This window comes from Medicago truncatula, chromosome 2 (assembly GCF_003473485.1).
Source record: "Medicago truncatula cultivar Jemalong A17 chromosome 2, MtrunA17r5.0-ANR, whole genome shotgun sequence".
NCBI lineage: Eukaryota > Viridiplantae > Streptophyta > Magnoliopsida > Fabales > Fabaceae > Medicago > Medicago truncatula.
The window spans coordinates 13,235,641-13,257,538 of record NC_053043.1 but is presented as its reverse complement, the minus strand read 5'-3'; the positions used below and the strand labels follow the sequence as shown (position 1 = coordinate 13,257,538).

Below are 21,898 nucleotides of genomic sequence, written 5' to 3'. Positions count from 1 at the left end.
ATGTGAAATTTTAGTTTACAATTTGACATGTGAAATTGTATATGGAATATGGATTTCATTTGAAGCAATTAATATGAATTGCCACTAAAAGAGGTTGTTATTCGATCATATCATATTTCTCAATTTTTTTAGGAAGTTGCCATTCATTATTCAGTAAATTTATACCACTGATTTTATACCACTAATATGTTTGCAAATAGAGGAGACAATTAACAAGAGTTCAGTGTTAGTGAAAGTGTGAGAGTGGAGATTTAACAATGTTGAGGTGAAAGATAAATGTTTGTCAATTTAATAACAAACTAAAAGGAGGTTAGTGTTTAATTTAAGTTAGAAGGGGTATTTGTATGTATTATTTAAGAAAACTCATAGGTTAGTGTAATTTTTAATTTGGGTGTTTGTGTTATTTAATAAAACCTTATGGTTAGAGTAATTTGCTCTAAAAGTATCCACAAAATTTTGTAGAAAAAGGTTCCCACACTCCCCCACCCTACCAATTTTTTATTTTATTTTATATTTCCAAACTTTCTTTTTGTGCGTAAAACCCTCACAACACAGTGAGTATGCGTTTCGTAAATTCCATTCTCTATGTTCCTACCGAGTTAGGATCCTCTTTATTTAGTGTCCTCTCCATTTCTTCCATTTGAAAAGATAAAGACACCACACAGTTTAAAAAATATACAAATAATTAATAGTGATGGGACTCATGATAGGACCCACTATATTTTTTTTTGTATCTCTCACCAAATGGCATTATCCATTTGTTTTAAGTAAATTGAGAGGATCTTTACTCGTTTCTGTCACTAACCAAACTCGCCAAAATTCAATCAGATGTGTATTGGTTGCATTATAATCAAGTAAAATTAAACCAAAAGCATAATTTATGAGAATTATACCTCGATTAAATAATGAAAAGAACCGGTAGTAACTACCCCAACCAGAAGATTAGAGCAAAAGAAATTCTGAGTTTGAATTTCACGTTTGCTATCAATAAGCTGTACAAATGATGAATGGCGGCCGCAGAATTTTCCACAGCAAAATGCTACTTTATCCTGATTTTGCTATCTCTAACCTCAAAATCTAATTCATAAACAAGATAAAAAAAAAAAAAAAATCCAAAGGTACAATGAAGAATATATCTACAAAAAAAATAAAATTATGGGGGAAAATTAGCAGCTGGAGCTGCCTTGACCATAATATAATACTGGCCATGTCCTAAGGAAGCAAAGAGTTATAGAGATGATAAAGTCCTAGTGAACCACTCTGATAGGTGTTTGATTTTGGTTGTCATCACTAAGTCCTTTTCAAAAAACGAGTTGGCATTGGTCAGTAGAATTGAGACATCATGCTTTAGTGCATCCAAACTACGGTAATAACTATTCTCCAACCTTGATTGTATCAATTCAATTGACAGAGGAACAGGAAATCTGCAAATTCACCAGAAATATATAAGGTAAAATATAGATACATTTTGCATAGTTCTGCTTCAAAAAGGATGGATCGAATACCTGTTTGTAAATTTTGATTTATTTGAAATTTTCTCCAATTCATGCAATCCATAGCGATCCTGGATATCAGTAACACATAGAAGTGTGAATATTTACATTCACCTGCAGAGGTAAAAGACAAATGCATGCTATGGATTTTGTAATGATACCTGAACTGTGTTTCCTGACTGCTGTACTTTGGTGAGAGCAGATAGCAGTTTATTTCTTGTGTGATCATCAATATGAGGCTGTTCCCATTGAGTATCAGCATCAAAAAGCTCCCAAGGACTATGCAAATGTTCATCAGAGAGGTCGCTCTTGTACCGAACACTGTATCTCTCCCATGGACTGTCTGGAAATTCAGATGATTTGGCTTTTACAAACTGAATCCGTCCCTCCCACCAATTACCGGAGGAGTTATCCTCATTCTTCCACCAAACCCTGCATTTATCCCTGCGTGTCCAATTTCTTTGGATAGCAGCATCAAACCTAGTTCTTTCAACAAGAAAATCAGGGAAACCAGTCACTTCAGGTAGGGTTAATTTAAAAGTTTTGCCAACAACACTTGAATTTGGATCTAAAAACTCGAGGGTCATTTTGCAGCAGCTATCACCAGACCCTGGAACATGAGAATACTCAAGGCTTTGAACTCTACAGTATTCAACAGCTCTCAGATGTTCCTTAAGTGACACCCAAGGTCCCGATTCTCTTTTACGGCTATACTCTATATACTCCTGGTGTCCCTGAAAATGTGACATTTTCAAAAGGTAAACTTTAAAATAAAAAAAAGAAAAGAAAAAAATGAAAGGAAAAGGTGTTACATGCAAAAATTATAAAAATACTATAAATGAGACAAAAGGTGTATTTGTAGTGTTTCAGTACTAACCTGTCTTAGATATACAACTTCATCGCCCTGTTGAGGAATATATCTACATCCTTCCTCATGTGTTGATAACAGCAACCAGGACCCCTTCACCGCAGATTGTAGTGATTTCCGTCTATTTACAGGACTAGTCTCACGGATATTATAAGTAGACCTCCGATTCCTAGTGGACCTCAAACCAACAGTCAATTTTGAACTAGAACCCCTTTCTTCTTCTGTGAGTTTTCCTTTATTTGGGGAAACATTCTGAGGAATTCTAACCATACAAGACCCATTTCCTTGCTGCACTTTAAGATTACTCTGCTCATTATTTGGGACACAAGAACCTTGTTCCAACTCGAGGGAACCATTGGTATGAAGAGCTTCATTTGTGCCATTACTGTCCACTGCCACATTAAAATTACTGTTGCTGCCATTTGAAGTGGATTCTCCCAAGCCACTACCATCAGCTAAATTAGTCACAGCCCTATGTGATCTTGATCTTCTATAAACTGCTTTGAACATTTTATCTCTATTTGAATGTGGTTCTAGAGAATCATGAGAAGTACTAACTTGTTTAGCCTGAACATCAACTTCTGGAGAACAATTTTCTCTCTGATTAGATGTTACTCCAGTATTGTTGTCATCCTTAACCACAACCACATGCTCTTCATTGTTCACATTAATATTAGCATTACTGCTAGATGCATTATTGTTTAGCACTGAAGATTTTGTTTCAGGCTTACATGGACTTTCAGGGTTCCTTGTACCTCTTTTAGATCTTAGCTTTGTTGAAACAGAAGGAAAACCAATATTTGGTTCAGGTAGTTGGTCAGCCCCACTTTGGCCGACAGGTACAAAAATATTATTCTCAGGAATCATGCTTGCAGAAACTAGGGATTCATCTTGATCCCTGTAATTGCTGGAAGCTGTGAGTGGCTCTCCATTCTCAGTAAGATTGAAAGGCTGAGAGGTAGTGCCAGCACAATTTTCATTTATTTCTGTCAAACTATCTACCTTATCACCATTTTGGATTTCTAAAGCAGGGGTTGAGGTACCGCTGAAGTCCTTGTCCTCTCTGTCATGCCCAACACTAACAATTTCTTCTTCATTGAGATGGTTACGACATTCTACAGAGTTGGGATTTGCACCTAGTGGCACATCTTCTCTCATTCTGAGAGGTTTAGCTGAACGAGCTCTAACCACCCCCCATCTAAGTTTCTCTAGCAAGTCTACATGGTCCGTTACCTGGTCAAGTTTTACTTGATCAGTTCTTTCAATTGAAGAGTAACTTCCATTGCCCAAACAATATCCTGGCTCTGAAGAACTTGGTCTCTTCCTATTAAAATCAGGAAATTCTTGTGCAGTTTTTGACGATGAGCCAACCAACTCAGCCTGGTTCTCAAACTCGTGCGCAGGTTTAGATGAATCCCGAATTGGCAATTTGAGGACCAACCTCCTCCTGTTTACACGAGTCTCAGTGAATTCATGAGATTTTGAGTCCTCTGATTCATACAGTAATACTTCTTTTCCCTTGGAATAATTCCGTTGGTCATTTTCGGAAGCTCTACCGGATTCATCACTGTCAATATTAGACTCTTGCAATGTTGAGTCACTATCTGAAGAATCACCAACCAAACTATCTTCTTCTCCTTCATTTGGTGTACCTGTAATTTTTGAGAATAAATGCAGAGCATTGCGTGCAGCAGCTCTTCGAGGTCTGGAAGATTTTGATTTTGAAGATTTCCTCCTTGATGATTTTTTTCCACTTTTTCCCTTTCTACTTCGGCTACTACTGTGAACATTGCCTTCACACTCATCCAAATTCCTCCTTTTAACACGTCTCCCAGAAGAAGTCATAGTCTCAATCTGCAGAGAAGAAAATGGGAATAATTTAAATTTATTTCAAACATAACAAGTATTCACTATATACTTTCTATTTGTGTGCTTACGCCGGTCTTCTGTTTTTTCCTCTTCGATCTACGAATGCAATCCATGTGAGTGTCTTCATCGTCACTGTTATCTGTGCTGCAACCAGGATCACCAGAGGCATTGGAGCTTGAACATCCTTTCTCACCCCGGGAAGAACTATCATCAGTTAAATTATATTCTGAATCGGTATCATCAACTAACACTTCAATGTCTGGCTCCCAATCCATAGCATCTATAAACTCTGGTAGGGGTTCTGCTAGCTGGTCCAAGTCAGCCAATGGAAGCATATGATACGCTGGGTCCAGGCTGAAATCAGTGCCAATAGCAAGCTTTAGCGGTGACGGGCGCCAATCATGGCCTAAAGCTCCTAGTCGTCTCCGCTGAAATTCACTCTGATAAGGTTCTGGGTATGGTATCATTGCTGAAGTTTGCCAGCATATAACAAACAACTAATGAATAAATGTGGGGAGAAACAATATGTTTACATTATGCGTGTGAATAGGTGTGAAGATTAGAACCAAGAACTGAAACTGACCTGAATCACAAAGCAAATCTTGCAAATTACGCCGATATGGAGTGATCTGAGTTTCCTGACTCATTAAATATCACACAATTAAAAAAGCAGATGGTGTAAGATTGAAAATAAAACAAGCATTCTAAATAAAACCTAAAACATCAAAGAGAGAAATCTTTACAACGATAGATATCATTGATTGCAATTGAAACTTGTGTATCTACAAAACTTATTACAGAAGCAGTGGGTAGACAGTCCACCACAAAATGCATCAGTTAATGTGCCGGTGTGAAAATTAAATATTTCAATAGACTTCCACATTGGGTTTGTTGTATTGACATTTCATTTATTATTTTTACTCTTCTTACTACATGTGAAAGTTGATGTAACAGAATACTTAATAATTGAATTGTTTTTCTATAGGCATTGAAAAGTCAGTTTTGACCAGGAGTACTCTAGGAAAAAAATTACCCTTGGACTAAAAAGAAAAATATAGAAATATTAATGAAAAAAAGCCTCACTCCTTTCCCCGCCCAAACAATAAAAAGGGAAACGAGTAGGCAAGACAACGAGCAAAAACAGATGTTCAAAACGCATCATAAACGAAAAGGGAAGCAAGCAAGCAATCAACTAACCTGGTCAAGTACATTACCATGCGTGTCTTGAATGAGAGGCCGATAATCACCAAGAAAGAACTGCAGATTTGCAGACAACATTAGCAACAAAACAGTAACAAATGAAAGAGTAACACAGCAGTTAACATTTAACGTTGTTTGTACCTGATCATATTTGGCATCTTTCTGGGATTCACCTTGGCCCGTGTTCAATATATATAGTTGACCAGCATCATCGGATAGTATGATTGATGTCCCATCCCTATGCCATAAGGTAGTGTGCATATGAATTCATGACACACCATAAACAGAAAGTCCACATAAAATAGCTATATTCCATGCACTTAAAAGATAATTTAAAATATGCTTATATTGGAAACTGATCCTAGGAGATAAACAAAGATAATTTGGCATAATATCAGATATTATTTTATTTTCTAACACTCCCCCTCAAGCTAAAGCTTTTGTTACAAGAAAGTAATGTATTGCCCCGCAAATAAATTAAAAGGATGGAAAGGCAACTCAGGGATACAAGTTAAGTTGGAGAGAATTGCAATATAAATAGCCTAGCCAGATAGCTGGACTGATCAACAACTTGATAGAGATTCATGGCAAGAAATTGAACAAAGCAAGATTTGTCTTCAAACCGCATTTTCTAACAATTATGATATGAGATACTGCAAATAACATAAGGAAAATACAATACCAACTTGAAGCAAAAAAATTTCGAAGCTAGCACACTCATTTTGTACTTACGGAGAAAATTTTCCATCCACCATCTTGAAACGTGAAATTTCAAATATCCTGATAGGCACGCCTTCCCATATCTGAAGTCATTAAAACTATGAAAGTCATCTAAAGATAGAGGATTGCCAATGCCTACAAGAAATCAATATAAAAGAAACTGAAGACTCACATCCCATACAATAGTTCTTCCATCATATCCAGCACTCATCACTATCCGCGGATTAAAAGGATGAACATCCAGAACATATGTCTAAAATGAGCAGAGAAACAAAACAAGTTAAACTAAAAAAAAAAACAAAGAAAAATGAACCCTCAAAATTACATGCTTTTATCCCTTCAGTGTTTGATTTAAACCAAGAAAATAGATTAGCATATCCTCAGAGAGAAAATCAGCAGTTAAGAAACTGAAGACTGATGATCATGGCCAATCAAAAGCAGATAAAGTAAACTAATGGGTATAAATAAAATCACTTCAATAAAATTCTTCCTTCGCGGAAAAAATAACTTTAAGAATTATTCAAATATTGTTTAAAAATATTATAAAATTCAATGTCAAAAACCTGTAAGTAAATACGTGAATGGTTTTATAATATATCGCTAGCAAGCTCTCTTATACAACAGCCCTTTGGGCTGTGGAGATAATGCAAGATCCTAGTTACCTTGTGCTGAAATTCAAATGGTTGTTAAAAAAAAAGTGGGTATTAAGAATCAAGCTCTAAACCAGTTGGTCCTAGATACTATGTCACAACTAGCTACCCCAAAAGGTAATTCTAGAAAACACATAACCATAAGACATTATTGAAAGAGGGATGATGATAGAGGCATATGGTGTAACTGTGTGTTTGAACTACATATAGGCTCAAGATAACAAAGACAAAAACAAATATAGATTCTATCCCTATCTACATGATATGATATGCTTATACAATAAATACAAAGATCATAATATATGTTCAACAGAGATCATATTGAGACCATGAAACCAAAAGACCAATTTTCTGAAAATTAATCAAATAGAATGATATGTTCTGATACAACTGTTTGAAACAAAAACTAATAAACGCAACCTTAAGCATCAGGTGTCCAGCTTGTGCGTTAAATATGTCTTAAATAGTTGGAGTCACGCCTCATACATTATTATATTTGCAAAAGACAGTATAAATGCTGGCAAAGTACTAAAGTAGGGAAAAAGGGAGACATGCCTAAATCAGGAAATTAAACACTTACAGATTCAGTATGCCCAGTCAATGAGTGCACTAAGCTGCCATCAGAAGCATTCCAAACACAGATTCTGCAATCTGCAAGTTGAAGTCAGATAAATAATAGACTACGGCCTTCAAAACCGCAAAACAAAAACAAAATAGTCATTGCATTATCATGACACATGTACAAGTGTGACATGATAACAAATTCAGTGCATACGAAACAATGTACAAATAAAACGCTTTCTCTTGTTCAAAAGAGGCGGGAGCTTGACTATGGAGGCTTATATTCATGCACATTATGCAGGCTCAGTGAGCGATAGAAGGCCCACTTCAGGACATTGCACGTTCTCATGTGGGAACTCTTAAAATATGGGCCCCTAACTCTAACCTTACATAATCGGTTTGTAAAGTGAGGACTGTCCACCACTTATAAACATATATCCAATCATATCTCACTCAATATCTTCGTTTCCAAGAAAAAGATGATAATGAATTGATAACGACATACATCCCTTTTGAGCACCAGCTGACAGGTGTGTTAGAAATAAAATAAGATATTCATTCAACAGCTTGGGGGAGTGCTGTAGATAAGTAATTATTGTTGTAGGTACATATTAAGTGATTATTAATATTTTTGTGTTAGCCTCATTTGTTCTGTTAGAGCTTAGTCTACATATTCAAATTAGCGTTTGTGCTCATAACACAATTGAATGATACTTCAGAATATATTTTTCCACACTTTAAGACCTTAGTATTTCAATCAAAAGGAATATCAAAATCAATCTTAAATTGACTATTTAAACTATTAGAATTGCTGATTTCCTAAGACTATAACACTAGCTTAAATGTTCCCTGTGATATGACAGATGACAGTCAAGTATTATTTTATACTTTACATGTTTCAAGATAAGCCAATTGATGACTGCCGCATCATTATATTAGTAACGCACTGTTAGGAGGGTGTATAATTGGAAGACTAGAAAACGAACAGAAGATTAGAACCTCGTGAATTGCAAATAACAGTAACTGTTCAGTTGACAGTTGATCATAACATTGTGAGGTGAGAATAAATAGGTAATAGGAAGGACTAGCATCTGTCCGGTAGAAAGTTAATGGTAACAGAGTTTACACAAATGAATAGTGAAGAGGGAGAATTAGTCATGCGACTCCTGATTTGATTGGAGAATTTCAGTGTAGGAGAGTTGAATAGCTGTGGAAAGACTTCGCTTTTTGTATTCACCATCTCATCCCAAGACACCAAGAATTGAGAAAAAGGGGGGATCAAGACAAGAAGAAAACAACCAACTTACCCATAATAGCTGCAAGGACAAAGCGGTTGTCTAGGCTCCAAGCTATCATATTTACACCGCGTGGAGTTGGAAGAATTCTCTGGCGTGGACCACCTCTCTGAGGTTGTGGAGGCATAGGTGGAGGTGGAACTCTGAGATGATATGCCCGAGTCCAGCGACCACTTTTTCCCTAAATGGAATAAGTTTAACAAATTAAAATAAATATAACATGTTTTTTTTACCATAAGTATAATTAATTGTTAAATAACCAAATTGATATTTTACAATTTGAACAATAAAGTAGGCAAAACAACTCTCCCTTTTTTGAGGGGTGGGGGGAATGGAGTTGAAAGCATCTGTAGAAGGAGAATATATTTGACAGACTTACATGTGACCTACGTGATTTTGGAATCCATATAATAGCGCTCCCATCACGAGAGCAGGTAACTATGTTGTCATGATTCAACCTAGAAATATAGCCATTATAGATATATCAGATAGCAGAAGCATCGAGAACTAGATATATGACATTTCTCATAAGAAGCAAAGGAAAGGTGAAGCGTGATAGGAGTTTAGATCATTTCAGATGCTACTACACACACCAGGAATTCTTAAATTTGGGAATATTATCCTCCTTCCAAGTTTCTGTTGTAGAAAATCGAGATGCTACTGTACATCCACTGCAAAAGAGGCAGTGAAAACATCAGCATGCAAAAAAAAAATCATCTATTAAAATTATGTCATGCTGAAAATACTAACCTAAATTGCACATAGTTTACATCATTTTCATGACCAGACAGTACATCTATCTCATGATTTGGTTGCTCCACGTCTTCCATACTAAGTTTACAAGCATTCCAAACCTGCAAAACCTTCAGTTAGCTCTGAAGATTGTGAAGCAGGAAATCCATATTTAATACATGTCTGGTTTCATTATATTACCCTCAACCAAAAATCTCTTCTCTTCAAACATTTTGAACAAGTTTTTCTAAAATCTATTTGATAGGCTTAGCCAAATATGCATTTAGCTCATAGTTAAGAATCTCAGAATCGTGTCACGGCTGACCCCAAAAACCCTTTAGCAATAATTAAAACTATATAGATTGAAATGCTTAAAAAATACTCAAAATTCATAAAGTATTCATTTTTTTAAGAGTTAAAAAAAAAAACCTTTCAAACCTTTCATCAGGTATTCATAATTAACAACAAGAAGTCATAGGGCACGCTCTTCCTATTGTCCAAACCTTTCAAATTGTTCCCTTGCCGTGCTATGTCAATGTACCAGTGAGTTTAACCAACGCACAAAAAGCTTTAAAGAGCTATTTTTTTTTGTGGAGCTGGGTATGTGCGTGATTATGCATAAAAAACACAGCTAATTAACTTTTGAAAGGCTATTTTTTTATTATTAGAAAAAATAAAAAAGAACAAACAACACAGAAGGCTGGGTTACAGAAAAGGTCGCCGGATAGGGGGCTAGGTCAAATTGGAAGCTCAGCTCATCGAGAGGAGGCCGGGAATCCTGGGATTGCATGACTGCGTTCAAATTTAAGGAATGATAAAAGGCTACACAGGGGTTATTTCTTTTGAACACTTTTTCTACATGAAAAATACTGAAAATATCTCCAAATACTACTCTGAAACCATTGGCAGCTGTCGTAACCAAGACGGGCTGTGATCTGGGCAACCATACAGGCCGCGGAAGCACTGACTTTAAACAGCTCATCTGCATTCTTCAAATAGCAGGCACCAGCCACTCTGCTCCGCCACTATAGCATGCTATTAATAAATTTGATTTAGAAGCTAGCAATGCCTTATATGTCAAAAAGGTTCTAAAATCTTAGAAACTGTTTACAGAGCAAGTTTTCAGGTTCCAAAATCACAGAAAATGTATTGTTAGCATTTGACAACCATACAAAAATGGTCATTGACCATCTCAGGGTGGTCAGAAAATGGTTAAAACCTAGAAGGTTGTAACTAACTGGCAGGAGATAACCATTAACTGATGAAGACACCAGAAATCAACAAGTACTAAACAACAAATGGTTGAAGTTGATTGAATATGGACATTGGTTTCTTATAAAAAGCTTGAACAGGGATGAAAGATTTTGCTTTGGAGAAGAGTAATCCATCTGCAGTCCCTTGAGAGGTTATTTTTTCATGCACATGCCAGAAAATCAAAAGAGGAAAATGGAAATAACTAAATGTAAAAATAGATGGCAATTCATAGAACCTACATTTGTTTTCAATAATAAAGACCACAGAATATACTAATGCATCTCTATAACGATGAAGAAACACTATATTTATGTATATACCCTGGCAAGATTATCAGAGCTACCAGTGACGAAGACAGTTCCATTAGCATTAAATGCACAGCAAAAAATTTGATGACTCTGTGGCATTGTATTTGAGGATGGGCCACTGCTCCTTCCTGAAGCCAATATGTTATATCAAGTTAATTCTTTTCAGTTTTCACCAAAAAGAAGCATCACAAACTTAGCTAACAAAAGAATCAACTAACCAGTAGAATCAGATGGCTTTGGAACGTATAACCTTGGAGTTGAGTGGGTATACCTTGCATCCCATATCCTACAAGTTCCATCGTCAGAGGAACTGCAAAAAGAAAACATTACAGTTAATTTATAACGGAAAACCTGGAATGCGTAAGCAAAAGGGTCATCCACGGAAACCAATTTAAAAGGTTAAATGCATGCAAAACCTTAGTGTCATGAATCCATCAATAAGAGATATTTTCTTAGTGCCATAATCAAGCAGCATAGTATTGATTCAAGAAACCAACAAATAGACGAAATCAAATGCCCACTTAATGAATCGATGCATCAATCCAACTCTCACAGATGATCTCTCATAAACTAGCTAAAGTAACTAGTGAATTTATAATAAAGTAGCTACTTAATATTTCATAGACAAGTATGTGGCACTCCTAAATAAATATAACTGAAAATCAGAAGAATTAACCGTCAAGAGTTCAATACAAACATGCCTGCACGCAATAATATCTGAGTGATATAGGGTCCGTTTGGTTTGAGTTTTTTGGTGGGGTGGGGAGGGGAGGGGAGGGGAGGGAAGGAAATATTTTTAATTTGACATGTTTGGTTCAATTTTTAGAAGGGGAGGGGAGGGAAGGGGAGCAAAACCCCTCATAGACTCATTTATTGCTTCCCCCAAAGGAGGAAAAGTGTGCAATTATTAATGTCATTATTACATTGACAAAACTATCCTTAAATTAATGTTAAAACTTAAAATTATTCTTAATTAAATTTTAAGGGAAAAAAAGTTAATTAATTTTAAAATCCCTCCCCTCACCTTGTGAACCAAACATGTGTTTAATTAAAATCCCTCCCTTCCCCTCCCCTTCTCTCTTTTGAACCAAACATATATTTAATTAAAATATCTCTCTTTCCCGCCCTTCCCTTCCCCTCCCCTCCGATCCATTGAACCAAACGGACCCATAGGGAAACACATATTAGCCCATATCACGGTTCGAGAAAGCTCACATGTTACCTACAGCAAACTATATATATTTTGACGATGGTTATAATTACCCACTGGGACTTAAATACGCCTAATGACTGGATCAGTAACTACAATATTTGTAAAATCGAATGAAACTGTTGCATAACTTGCATTTGCTCACTCAACATGCATCCACACTACCAAGCATAAGGATATTTTTTGCAAAAGCCAACCACAAGACTATTATAAACTCATTTTCTTTAATAAACATTAGACTTACGATAAAAGCTGGTAAACAGCATTAGGTCTGGGACTAAAGGCTATGGCTGTAACAGCTCCAGTATGTCCCCGTAAAACTGATATCGGTAAGCCATCTGGCAAGCGCCACTATAAAAACCAAATAGTCAAATTTTAAGAACCAAAGTTCCAGATAAAAGGGAGAGAAGATACAAAACAATTGCAGAATTTGTCGCATGAAAGCTTACAACTCGAATGATATAGTCATTTGATGAGGATGCAACTAAAGCATTGTTTGAACTCACAGCCAAGTCAGTAATGTCACCCTATCAAACATAATTCAATCTAATGGTCAGCAAATATTGAAGTAATATAAATCTATACAAACAGGAGAAAACATATTTTAAGTACCAAAAAAAAAGACTCACAACGTGTCCACGGCAACTGGCCAAACTATATGCCGTTTCCATTGACCAAATTTTTACGAGTCGATCATCTGAACCGGTAATAACATATCGTCCTGACCGATCAAATATAGCTGTAGAAAAAGGAAACTCAGTTGCATGATATTATTAAACAGCCCAACTCCAAAAACACAGAAAAATTCATAAAAAACAGAAAGGGAAATAATACTCATAGTAAAACCCACACAGCATGAATTTATTATTTATTTCATCTTGGAAGGTACAGTAATTGAGTTGAGTTTACTTAGAATATTGTACATATTTAAAATGATATCGTACATATTTGAAATGAGAGGGGAGCTTCTCCTGTCTTGTTAATTCAGGCATTTGTGTTAATTTTATGATTTTGTGGCATAATGTTTAATCAATTGTATGGGGTATTTGGAGTAGAAGGCTTTCTCCTTTATGGGCGACCTTTTTCCCCCAAACTTCCATGTCACGGAATTGTGCTTGTGGCTAACTCCTTTCCTGTTCTGCTCTGGCTATTTGAAGCAAGAAGTTTCAATTTCTGACATCCATAGACTGGAAATGGATACCTTAGGGGCAGTCTAGATTTTCCAAGTTCCTTGGGCTTTGATGTATTTTATTTTAGAGTATTTAAATTTTCCACTCAATTGTACTTCCTCCCTTTCCCCTTTAATAAAAGCAATCTAATGCATTAAAAGAAAAGGGGCGAGTATAGAGTATTCTTGGCTTTTCAAAACCGATAGGAAGTGAAAAATTTATGAATATTCAAAACGCACTAATGGAACATAATTGAAACAAAAGCAAGGATACTTTGGCTAAACAGACCTAATGGAGTTGGGTAAAATATGATCCACGTTCTCTGTCATGCAAAGGAAAACTACAAATTTGTTGATCACAGAGACAGCAGGGATTTTAACCTTGAGGTTTTCACATAATTAATATAATACAGGAACAAGGATGGACTCAAGCTAATATATTGTTTAATGTAAGAAGTGTGTGCAAGAATAACCAACAAAACTTGGAAGTTTGCTACCCTCATTTTCATAATGCTACATCTTTCTATCAAATGATCCTCTATCAAACACCATATTTTTCCCTACATCATTGAATCTTCATCCCTCCTTTCAAATTTTGGGTACAAACTATTCCTTTGGGTGGGAGTAATTTAGTTCGATTTTGATTGTTTGAAGTAACGCTGTAACAATGTTAGAAAAATAGACACTATCAAGGAATAACCTGACTGGTCACTCCCTCACCTACACGACTCCTAGAACACCGCAGCAAATTTAAATTCTCTTTATTATTTTCATGAGCATTCCTTTATTTTTCTTTTATTTTTCCGCCGTGAAGTTTCTTTACTACTTCTTCTAAAGGGTGTATTAATGGCACAGATGGCGCTTCAATATATCTAGATGAATAGGAATCAGTGTCTCATTTTTCGAATTCAGATTTGATATGAGACTTGCTCTTGTATCGGTCATCTTATTTTGAAATAAAACTGTTCCCAATATTTAAAATAAGTAATAGGTTGTACTATAACCATCAAAGATAATTAAGTAAACACGGACAACTAAAAATTAAACAAAAGGTTAAATACTTTCTCGTATTATATAAAATAGCTTACCACAATAAACAGCATTACAGTGTCCTCTTATTCTTTTGATGTTTTGCATCTTCTGTACCATAGTAGAAGGTTTGGCAATGGCATAGCATGCAGCACGTATAGATGGTGCACGGTGGTGTCTTGGTAAACCACCCCCGATTTCCCTCAAATGAAGCCCATGAACCTGATTGGCTTTCGTATGAGGCCAGCGCATATAAGGAGGTGGTGGTTTAACTTCTTCATTCACTTTATCCCCGTCATCTGTAGTAGAGAAAAAAACAATAAATACAGATACAGACAGGCAAAGCTAATTCAATTAGAAGCACAGTAATAAGGGAAACCAAAAGTGTTGAGAGTCATAATAATAATAAGCACAAATAAATTACACGTACAGCTCAGAAGTGAAAATGATCCTCTTCCTAGAAGAGTGGGTACATCAGCTGCATTTGGAGGATTTCCAGTACTCATGCCTGGTGACAGGGAGGCTTTATTTAATAACAATTGCTTCAAAAGCTTTACCAGGTGATCCTTTTCAATATGAGGATACCTATACAACAGTTAATTACAACATCAACTGAAAATACTAAATGGAAAATAATACATAAAGATAGTTGCATTCTCGTTTGTTCACTACTTAGAGGCTCTAAGTTAGAGCCCATAACTAGCAATCAAACAACCATACTGTTAACAAAACTAGCAAAAAGGTGATAAAATGGACTCGTGCTGATGACCTTTCAAGACCTTAACAAGGTAAACTCAGAATTGTCAACAGATAGAGGCTAAGGGGGGAACACACTAAACTAAAGCATTGTAAATACCTCTCGGCCAACTTATTGTAATCTTCTAAAGGGAATGATTGACCATCATCGTGTGGAACTCCACTGGATGCCCCACTCCTTGAATACCAAGCATGATACCTTCTAGGCAAAAGTTGATTCTCCAGAAGCTCATTCCAAAGATGTGAACAAGTTTTATGACATGGCCCAGCAGAAAGGAAGCGCATAATGAGAAAATAAACTTCCCCAATGTCAACATCGACATCCATGTCATGATTTTGATTTGCTACATCAGGCTGAGTTTTCTCAGGGGCCTTACTGGAACTCAAATGTTTCAAACTAACAGTAGGTGCATCGCCGGATGGAACATACTTCTGCAAAGCCATATCCCTACAAAACATCAGAGAAACATGTAAAGCACCAAGCTAAAAAAAGCACCCTATGGTTTACAAAGTGATAGTAAAATCAAAAGGCAATTATTACATAAATGATTAGATAGAAAAGCAACAACCAGCAAATAGCCAATATTCTGACGTTGAATTCATTTATCAAGAAACAATACCATACCATATAAACAAAAGCAAGATTATCTTTGATTTTCTTGTTTAGCATGGTTCTAATGTCTACAGAAAAACATGATAACTACCGCCCATAAATCCCATTCCCACAAACTCACCCTCACCCTAAACCACTCCAAAAATTTAATTTAACCTAAAATCAAGCAGTTGACATGGAGACATGACCGAGGACCAATTAAAACCAACAGCTGCTTGTCCCCAAGATAAATAACATCCAAAGCAGCATAGTAATAATTAAAAAAATATATCTTTCAAATGAAAGCAAGGCTTTTATTCAATGTTGTCAAGATTGCGATCTTGCCAATGATCGGAGAAGGGTAACAAGATTGTAAAATGCACGATTGATTGATCATAACAAGGATCATAAGATTCACCCCCAAAACCACTCCACAAATTTTAATTTAACCTAACATCAAGCAATTGACTGAGACATGAGGACCATTTAAAACCACCAGTTGCTTGCCCTAAAGATAAATAACATCCAAAACAGCATAGTAATAATGTAAATAAAAAAAAATTCAAAAGAAAGCAAGGCTTTTTTATTCAATGTTGTCAAGATCGATATCTTGCCTGTGATCGGAGAAGCGCGTAACAAGGTTGTGCAATGTACAAACGATTGATCGTAACAAGGATCATAAGATTCACCCCAAATCACACCACAAATTTTAATTTAACCTAAAATTAAGCAATTGACATAGAGACATGACCGAGGAGCATTTAAAACCACCAGCTGCTTACTCTAAAGATAAATAACATCTAAAACAGCATAGTAAAAATTTAATTAAAAAAAAAACACTTTCAAAGGAAAGCAAGGCTTTTTTATTCAATGTTGTCAAGATTGATGATATCTTGCCTATGATCGGAGAAGGGTAGCAAGATTGTAAAATGTACGATCGATTAACCGTAACAAGGATCATAAGATTCTTCACACATGATTACCTAGTATCGCGAGGGGGTTGCAAGATTACCTAGTATCGCGAGGGGTTTGCAAGATTACACAAACACATTACATAAACTAAATTAAAAAATTTCCATTTAAATATAGTTGATTTAAGAAAGTAAGAGAATTATTTGTGGCTAAGAAATATTTATTTATTCATTTTGTAAAGAAAAGATTTAAGTTATTTAACATTGTTGGGGAATATTTGAAATTAATTTATTACTCTTAACTGGATTCATTATTGGGCTTTCAAGGATAACACTCAGCCCAAACCAAAGCTAATGTAGAGCATAACACAACAGTCAAAAAATAATTAGAAAATAAAATATTAAAAAATAAAAAAGACCCATTCATTTTTTGAACAACAACAACAACAACAATAATAATAATAATAATCATGAGTTGGACCTAAAATAGCCTTAGATACCCTTCTGTCAAGAAAGAAACGAAACCCTAACTTTCTTTTATTCCATGGACCACCTCCTCCATTAACAGCAGCACTGCGCCATCTTTCTTCTTCCAAAGAGTGCACAAACATGGTTGCAATGACAACCGGAGACAATTGTGCAGAGATGATTGCGCAGGGACAGCCGTTCAGCGAGGAACGGATGCACAAAGAGGTAATGAGAGAGGGGAGAGACGGAAATTGTGAAATCTAAGAGAGGGGGGTATGGTTGCAAAGTCATAAAATTTAACGAGCTCACGATCAAAACTGCAATTTCGGCACCAATCTTTGTGAAAAGCAATTATGCATGCGATTTGACTCGTACCAAGGGAGTGGGATGATTTCACAATTGAAATTGTGATTTTGGTGACATAGCTTTTATTTATCCACCTAGACAAATAACATTGTGTTTTAGAGTTAGGGTTCTCGTTTGAAGAGGTGTAATCTCACTTGGAGACATAGGTTCTAACTGCTAAGTGTGCAATGCCAACTTCTAGAGGCATAGTTCACTGCCTCTATTATTAGAGTGTATGATAGGGAAGATTAGCATAGTGTTTAATTGATTAGATTTATGTGTCAGCAAACATAGGGGTAGGCAAGGTCATAGTGAGGTTGGTTAAAACTAGCATGCTATTCTTTAACTAAAAGTACATTGTGCCTTGTAAGTGGTGTGGACTCCGACGACCTTAAGACCTAGCGACTCATAGGAAGCATTCCTTCATCTCAAATCCTACTATAATAGGGTAAGGCGGCAAGCCCACTCCATTTGCTTTGAGGAAATGCAGAGAACTGTGCGTGCTTGACATGCCTTTTCTAACAAGTTAACAAGAGGTCTTAGTGTCAAGGAACGGGTCTTTAAGATCTATCTCCAAAGCACAATGATATTTTAGAACCCAGATCTAAAATTTGCTAAATTTTATGTAAAAAGAAATATCCCCTGAAATAAGCATGCATCAAAAAAGACAGAACAACACCCCACCCCCTCTCTTTTCTCTTAATTTCAATTCTAAGCTACAACTATTTATAAATCATCGCCTAAAATCACCAAAATTCCTTCAGAATAAGTGTATGGTTCATCTATGAAAATATGAGGAAGAAATTAAGTGCTTTCTTAAATCTGCACATTCAATTAAATTGCAGGTGAACTTTTCCTTTTCTCTATCATTTTGTTTACTTTATACCACCTAGTATAACGATCACAGGTTCCATGGGATACACAATTTAGTAATTCTCTGTCATCTCTTCAAGACATAAGTGACTCGGTGAAAGTATGATTAAGATTAAGATATCTAAATTCACTAGTCACTATTAACTTTCAATGAGATGAACCACTAAGGACCTTCTTTTTAAGCTTCCAATTTAGTATTCTTCATTAGATGACCATTTTTCATTCCGCATCCCTCTTCTAGCATGCCAATGTCACATGTCCGCGAAGTGGTAACTAGTAATACACTAAACTAAGAGCATCTCCAACGATAACACTTTTGGTAAGCCCTACAAGGCCACATCAGTTTCAAAAACTTTCGCTACTTTTCTCTCCAAGGATGCAACTTTTTAAGAACTTTAAATAGGTCCCACAAGTTATCACACATCTTTATATTTCTTAAAAACGGGTTTGATGAGTTACCTCAATTAGTTTTTTTAATAGTTAAGAAGTGGCTCTTACGTACGAACGATTCTTACAAAAGTAGAACATGCAAGAACCGATTGTTATCTCTATGAATCTTACTAGGAAATGTCATTGGAGATGACCTCGTCTAAAATAGCATTCCAATAACACCCAAGTTTTTCAAGTAACTTACAACCCAAAGCTATACATCCTTCAAATATTAATATTAAACGAAGCAAATATCATCTGGCAGAATATTACCCCATCTAATTCAAAATATTTCTCAAGAGAAAACCTAGTATTTCTATTAAAACGCCAAGGTATCTGAAAATAAAACATGAAAAAGAAAGAAAAAAAATAACTATCAAAAGAAAGGATCACCAAACATAAGCAAATTAAGCAACAAAGAGCAATTTCAGCCACTAAGTCCTGCATTCACTTTCCAAAAATGGCTCACACAAAAGCAAAAACATAATGGAATAAGAGTTTAATTTTCACACAGTCAGTCTAAGAAAATTTACACTGCCAGCACATACAACCAATCATGTGTGTCTTTAGAAGTGATTATGATAAAAGTCAAATGTTTCTAACGATTTGACAGTTATTATTGATTGACGGTGTAAAAACTCTACAATGATATCGTATATGAATAAAATCCATAAACAATATCCGCAGCATTAGATGTAATATGCATTAATAAAAGAGTTCAATGTGCATGCACTGACATTGTAAAATAGTTTCACAATGTCATCCAATAAAAAACCATCGGTCTGCCATGTCATACAACTAATTTCAAAATATCTCTGTGATTTGACGGGATACAAAATACTCATTGGATGTCAGCGTAAAACTATTTTACTCTGTTGGTACATCTATTTCTCATAATACAATGCAAATGAGTTTAATTTATATACACAATCATTGTGAAAAAGTTTTACACATGCAACCAATGATGTGCTGCATTTCAAATCATGTGGAACAATTCTACCATAGATAAATTCAAATTTCATTCATCACACATCAAATTAAAAATCCAAATAACAGAGTAATAATTAAAAAACAAAAACCTCATGAATGAATGACAGATTCAAATTCAACAAGTGAAGCAGACTCCAACAATACTCCAAAATTCTGCTCTGCAAAACTCAAACCCTGACCTTCAATAGAATCCATTACACATTCATCTGCAACATCAAAAATCATAACCCTAATTTCAATGTACCAAAATTTCACAATCAAATAAACCAATAAAAAGAATCAATTCATGCGGCAAAATAAGAAACAATACCAATTCATGAAAATTCAAATAAAAACAAACAAAAAATTGAAAAAAAAATGATATGAATGAATAAGATTGTTATTCATACATGTGCCATGAATAGGATTGAGTTTGCAGAAGTGTAAACAGCGATGCGGTTGAGTTTTTGGATTGGAAGATAAAGAGAGAGTGTGCAATTCGAAATTGTGAAGAACGAGTCGAGTGAGAGACACGCGCCGTAATGCGATTGTGGATTCAAAGAAGAGTTTTGTGCAGTGATTTACGTCTTTTTTTTTTAATTTCTTTTTTTGAGTGTAGAGCGAGGGAGAGAAAGAAAGGGATAGAACAAAACGCTGCGTTTTTTAAGGTTTGTGATACGGTTTCGGCGAAATATGCTTAAGTATCAAAGAGAATAATATTTATTTATAATTTCTAATCTATAAATAAATGAATAAAAATAAATTTTATTAAGGTGGTTTTACACGCGCTAATTAGATCCGTGTAGCTTACTTCTGGGAACAAACTACTAGTAGCTCTAGTATACTGCCTTTGGTTTGTTAAAGATTTTAACGGATAATCTTTTGTTTTGTTACTATATATATAGTTTTTTTTTATTTGATTGGATTGGATTCTAGGTTTTTTAACTTTACATTGATCGGATTTTTTTTTTCAGCTCATCTCTCATCCTTATCAAATATGGAACACTTGAAGATGATTGTTGGAGTTGATTGAATGCAGATGAAATTAATATTTTGTAAAAGGGTGGGATACGGACTCAAATGTTAAGAGTTTTAGGAGAGTCTAGAGGTTTAAACAAAATTGAAAATGTACTTTTCGTAAGGGGTTAGACACCTTTTACGTCTGATGTGTAAGGAACGATGGGTTTCTATGACAGTTATTTTGTTACGCGAATTCCGACATAATTTGTGGATTATCGTTTGATTGTTATCAAAGTGTCATGATTAGATCACGGTGATTTAATTTGGTGTATCGTTGGTATAACTTACGCATATGGATCATGGATCCTTCATAGATTGATCTAGGCCTAGTGTAGAACATGAAATACGAGCTAAAACTTTTTTTTTTATTTCTTGTGTTTTTATCAACAAGGTCTTATATATAGACTCTAAGAAAAAATTAGGGTGAACATAGACAAGATATACGTAAGGAATAAAACTAAAAGGATGAGAGTGATCACACCTCACCATTAAAAAACTCTTATGAAAATTAATCTTTAACCTCGAGATCCATTCAAAAAGGATAAGATTCGTCTTCATGGCTCTGATATTCGTCCTACATTTTTCTCTTACTATCAAGGTGTCGTTGCAATCTGAAGATAAGATATAATAATATGAGGGTGATGAATGCTAAAAAGTGTTAGTTTCATGATTTATATTAAGCACTTTTGGTTACTTGTTGTACAAGTTATCCAAAGAAAATATATGAAAAAGTGACAAAATGAATAATTATGTTTTTTATGTCGTACTTAACCCAATTGTGCAGGAAAGGAGTGATCAAGACATGAACCAATGAAAGAAAAACAAAAAGAGGAGCAAAAGGGTTTGTCGCCCGAGCAACACCTGTCGTCGTGGCGGATATGAAGTTCCATAACCCATGTTTTCAAGGATGAGAGTTCGCCAGAGCGACACATGTCGCCATGGCGGGAAGAAGAGTTATAGGGACCATGTTTTTGAAGACCAGAGTTCGCCCTGGCGAGAATTGTCCTGCCCAGTGAGCTAAGGCGGTTTGGGGGAAGTGGATGATGACGTGGCAGAAACCCACTAGCAAAGAAAGCTAATGTCGCCCGAGCGACCAAATCCTGCTTGGCGAGATTGCAAAATTATGCAGAAGTATAAAAGTTCATTTCAGACAAGATCTTATCACTTCCATAGAGAGA

The 21,898-nt window shown here is 35.5% G+C and overlaps 1 protein-coding gene across 1 annotated transcript; it reads right to left on the bottom strand.

Annotated features, from left to right (window-relative positions):
* Positions 1-877: 877 nt before the first annotated feature.
* LOC11416840 (PH-interacting protein) lies at positions 878-20,518 on the bottom strand. The gene is made up of 25 exons (XM_003594728.4): positions 20,111-20,518; positions 19,811-19,927; positions 15,214-15,561; positions 14,788-14,942; positions 14,417-14,656; positions 12,790-12,899; positions 12,610-12,687; positions 12,405-12,511; positions 11,169-11,260; positions 10,963-11,078; positions 9,407-9,510; positions 9,250-9,327; positions 9,036-9,114; positions 8,669-8,837; positions 7,381-7,451; positions 6,323-6,403; positions 6,163-6,233; positions 5,572-5,668; positions 5,428-5,487; positions 4,814-4,868; positions 4,299-4,699; positions 2,371-4,215; positions 1,655-2,227; positions 1,506-1,564; positions 878-1,424 (listed from the first exon to the last, which is right to left on the bottom strand). The coding sequence occupies exons 2-25, from the start codon at positions 19,813-19,815 to the stop codon at positions 1,229-1,231; spliced, it is 5,190 nt and encodes a 1,729-aa protein (XP_003594776.3). The 5' UTR covers positions 19,816-19,927; positions 20,111-20,518; the 3' UTR covers positions 878-1,228.
* Between the last annotated feature and the right edge of the window lie 1,380 nt (positions 20,519-21,898).